At 39.9% G+C, this 4,562-nt stretch overlaps 1 protein-coding gene across 1 annotated transcript; it reads right to left on the reverse strand.

Annotated features, from left to right (window-relative positions):
* Positions 1 to 271: 271 nt before the first annotated feature.
* Positions 272 to 1,240, reverse strand: LOC120910403 (early nodulin-75-like). Its single transcript, XM_040322160.1, has one exon. The coding sequence runs from the start codon at positions 1,238 to 1,240 to the stop codon at positions 272 to 274; it is 969 nt and encodes a 322-aa protein (XP_040178094.1).
* Between the last annotated feature and the right edge of the window lie 3,322 nt (positions 1,241 to 4,562).

Genomic DNA, 4,562 nt, shown 5'->3' on the forward strand with positions numbered 1-4,562 from the left:
TTTTGGTGCTTAAATTTTTTCGTATGTACACATTATTCTGCGGGTACGAAAATGAAAATTTTCGTACGAAAATAACATTCGTACGAACGGGAATGCACATATCTATTAATAACTAGGCAGGATAAAGTGTAACGAGTCTTGGCCGGATTCCAAATATCAATCAGTGGGTGCCTTTAAAAAACTGAAGGATGCAGGGGGAAAATTGTCAGCTGAATAGTGGCTGCATCCAATCAGGCGACAGTCACTGTTTGGGTATTTTGACAGCTGGCTGTCAAAGTACAATTGCTGAAGTGGAAAATTCCTTCATTTGTACCATATAGGCTGGTGCAGGATGCACAAATTGTACCATATAGGCTGGTGCAGGATGCACAAATTGTGCCATATAGGCTGGTGCAGGATGCACAAATTGTGCCATATAGGCTGGTGCAGGATGCATGAATTGTGCCATATAGGCTGGTGCAGGATGCACAAATTGTGCCATATAGGCTGGTGCAGGATGCATGAATTGTGCCATATAGGCTGGTGCAGGATGCACAGATTGTGCCATATAGGCTGGTGCAGGATGCACGAATTGTGCCATATAGGCTGGTGCAGGATGCACAAATTGTACCATATAGGCTGGTGCAGGATGCACAAATTGTGCCATATAGGCTGGTGCAGGATGCATGAATTGTGCCATATAGGCTGGTGCAGGATGCATAAATTGTACCATATAGGCTGGTGCAGGATGCATGAATTGTACCATATAGGCTGGTGCAGGATGCATAAATTGTACCATATAGGCTGGTGCAGGATGCATGAATTGTACCATATAAGCTGGTGCAGGATGCATGAATTGTGCCATATAGGCTGGTGCAGGATGCACGAATTGTACCATATAGGCTGGTGCAGGATGCACAAATTGTGCCATATAGGCTGGTGCAGGATGCATGAATTGTACCATATAGGCTGGTGCAGGATGCACAAATTGTGCCATATAGGCTGGTGCAGGATGCACAAATTGTACCATATAGGCTGGTGCATGATGCACAAATTGTGCCATATAGGCTGGTGCAGGATGCATAAATTGTACCATATAGGCTGGTGCAGGATGCATAAATTGTACCATATAGGCTGGTGCAGGATGCATGAATTGTACCATATAGGCTGGTGCATGATGCACAAATTGTGCCATATAGGCTGGTGCAGGATGCACAAATTGTGCCATATAGGCTGGTGCAGGATGCATGAATTGTGCCATCTAGGCTGGTGCAGGATGCACAAAAAAAAAAATCTATAATGCCGCGTACACAAGGTCGGAATTTCCGACAACAAATGTTCGATGTGAGCTTGTTGTCGGAAAATCTGACCGTGTGTATGCTCCATCGGACATTTGCTGTCGGAATTTCCGACAACAAATGTTTGAGAGCTGGTTCTCAATTATTCCGACAACAAAAGTTCTTGTTGGAAATTCCGATCGTCTGTATGCAATTACGCATGCTCGGAATCAATCCTACGCATGCTCGGAATCAATTCGATGCATGCTCAGAATCATTGAACTTCATTTTTTTCGGCTCGTCGTAGTGTTGTACGTCACCGCGTTCTTGACATTCGGAATTTCCGACAACTTTTGTGTGACCGTGTGTATACAAGACAAGTTTGAGCGAACAATCCGTCGAAAAAAAATCCACGGTTTTGATGTCGGAATGTCCGATCGTGTGTACGCGGCATCAGTGTTTAGCCAGCTTATGAATAAGAAATATTCTCATTATAATATAATAAAATAAGATGTCAGTGGTGAAATATACAGCATCATGTGTACGGAAAAAATATATAGAATATGCACATATTATTATCATAAATTGGACCTTACAGTATTGACTGATGTTTTAAGATTACTGATTAAAAAAAAAATACAATAAAAATATGATGGCATACATAATGTGTTCTTGTAATTCATATTTCAGTCATATTTATGTGTGAATAAATAAAACAAAATTGGTTTGAAAAGTTATACAATAAGGATGAAACATTTTATATTAAAATTTATAAAGCTAGTAAAAAATCATTATATGTATTCATTGTGGTGAGGAAAATGGGACAGAGAGAAGGATGGCTTGCTTATAAAATATGTATATATTCTCCATTGATTTAAAAACATAAGGAAAATATATGGTATACACTTACCAATCACTTTATTAGACACTTACACCTTGCTAGTGCCGCGTTGGACCCTCTTTTGCCTTCAGAACTGCCTTAACCACTTACCCCCCGGACCATATTGCTGCCCAAAGACCAGAGTACTTTTTGCGATTCGGGACTGCGTCGCTTTAACAGACAATTGCGCGGTCGTGCGACGTGGCTCCCAAACAAAATTGGCGTCCTTTTTTTCCCACAAATAGAGCTTTCTTTTGGTGGTATTTGATCACCTCTGCGTTTTTTATTTTTTGCACTATAAACAAAAATAGAACGACAATTTTGAAAAAAATGAATATTTTTTACTTTTTGCTGTAATAAATATCCCCCAAAAATAAATAAAAAAACATTTTTTTTCCTCAGTTTAGGCCGATACGTATTCTTCTACATATTTTTCGTAAAAAAAAATCGCAATAAGCGTTTATTGATTGGTTTGCGCAAAAGTTATAGCGTTTACAAAATAGGGGGTATTTTTATGGCATTTTTATTAATATTTTTTTTTAATAGTAATGGCGGCGATCAGCGATTTTTTTTTCGGTATTGCGACATTATGGCGGACACTTCGGACATTTTTGACACATTTTTGGGACCATTGGCATTTTTATAGCGATCAGTGCTATAAAAATGCATTAGATTACTATAAAAATGCCACTGGCAGTGAAGGGGTTAACACTAGGGGGCGGGGAAGGGGTTAAGTATGCCTGGGTGTGTTCTTACTGTGGGGGGGGGGGGGGTGGCCTCACTAGGGGAAATCACTGATCTTCTGTTCATACATTGTATATGTGTTGGCTCTGTGGCTCTGTGCAGCACAGAGGCCGGAAACAACATGCAAAAACGAAACTAGAAACTACAGGTACATTATATGATTGATTTTTAGCTATTTTTATTGTTTTTAAAAGAAATCAGTTAACTATTATGTCTCTATACCCTGTAAACAGTCATTTCAGCAAAAAAAATGTTTTATTTACAACTCCTTTAACACTGGATGGAGAAAGTTATCCAAATATTGGCCCACTCTTGATGATACCGAACCAGTCCCATTTACAATTGGTCTCGCTGGAGGATTCAAAGAATCTTTGGCAATGTGTATATTGTCGGAATCTTGTATAGCTAGATAACACATATTTTTTCTCCTTCTTTGTAATAACACGCATATAATATGCATAATCTATCAAATTATTCAAATTCTTTCTATATTCCAAAGTCGGATCTCTATTGAGTAGTTTATATGTGTCAGTATCCATCCACATATTGGGAGTGGTAGAAGCTCTTATCGAGTATAACAACCCCACCCCCTTTGTCTGCCCGACGCATTATCACATCTTTTCTTTCTTCCAGAGCCTCAATACCCTCTCAGATATATTTTGGATGAGAATTATTTTTCGGTTCTATTCCTCCAAAATCTTTTAAAAAAAATTGCTTAACCACTCAAGACCCGGACCAAAATGCAGCAAAAGGACCTTGCCCCTTTTTGCGATTCGGTACTGTGTCGCTTTAACTGACAATTGCGCGGTCGTGCGACGTGGCTCCCAAACAAAATTGGCGTCCTTTTTTTCTCACAAATAGAGCTTTCTTTTGGTGGTATTTGATCACCTCTGCGGTTTATATTTTTTTGCGCTATAAACAAAAATAGAGCGACAATTTTGAAAAAAAATTCAATATTTCTTTACTTTTTGCTATAATAAATATCCCCCAAAAATATATATATATAAAAAAAAAATCCTCAGTTTAGGCCGATACGTATTCTTCTACATATTTTTGGTAAAAAAAAATTTGCATAAAATTTATAGCGTTTACAAAATAGGGGATAGTTTTATTGCATTTTTATAATTTTTTTTTTATTACTACTAATGGCGGCGATCAGCGATTTTTTTCGTGACTGCAACATTATGGCGGACACTTCAGACAATTTTGACACATTTTTGGGACCATTGTAATTTTCACAGCAAAAAATTTAAAATGCATTGTTTATTGTGAAAATGACAATTGCAGTTTGGGAGTTAACCACAGGGGGCGCTGATGGGGTTATGTATGACCTCAAGTGTGTTTCTAACTGTAGGGGGGTGTGGCTGTAGGTGTGACATCATTGATTGTGTCCCCCTATAAAAGGGATCACACGATCGATGACGCCGCCACAGTGAAGAACAGGGAAGCCGTGTTTACACACAGCTCTCCCCGTTCTTCAGCTCTGGGGACCGATCGTGGGACTCCAGCGGCGATCGGGTCCGCGAGTCCCGCGGTCACGGAGCTTCGGACCAGGTCGCGGGAGCGTGCCCGCGACCGGGCTTAAAGGACAACCTTCCCTTTACGTTGATGTGCCCAGCCATGCCATTCTGCCGACGTATATCGGCGTGAAGGGGTCGTTAAGTGGTTAAATACCTCTATAT

The sequence above is a fragment of the Rana temporaria genome, chromosome 8 (assembly GCF_905171775.1).
Source record: "Rana temporaria chromosome 8, aRanTem1.1, whole genome shotgun sequence".
NCBI classification, from domain to species: domain Eukaryota; kingdom Metazoa; phylum Chordata; class Amphibia; order Anura; family Ranidae; genus Rana; species Rana temporaria.

Excerpts from the sequence above, each read along its gene's own strand:
- LOC120910403 (XM_040322160.1), bottom strand. The coding sequence starts at position 1,240 with ATGGCACAATTCATGCATCCTGCACCAGCCTATATGGCACAATTTGTG.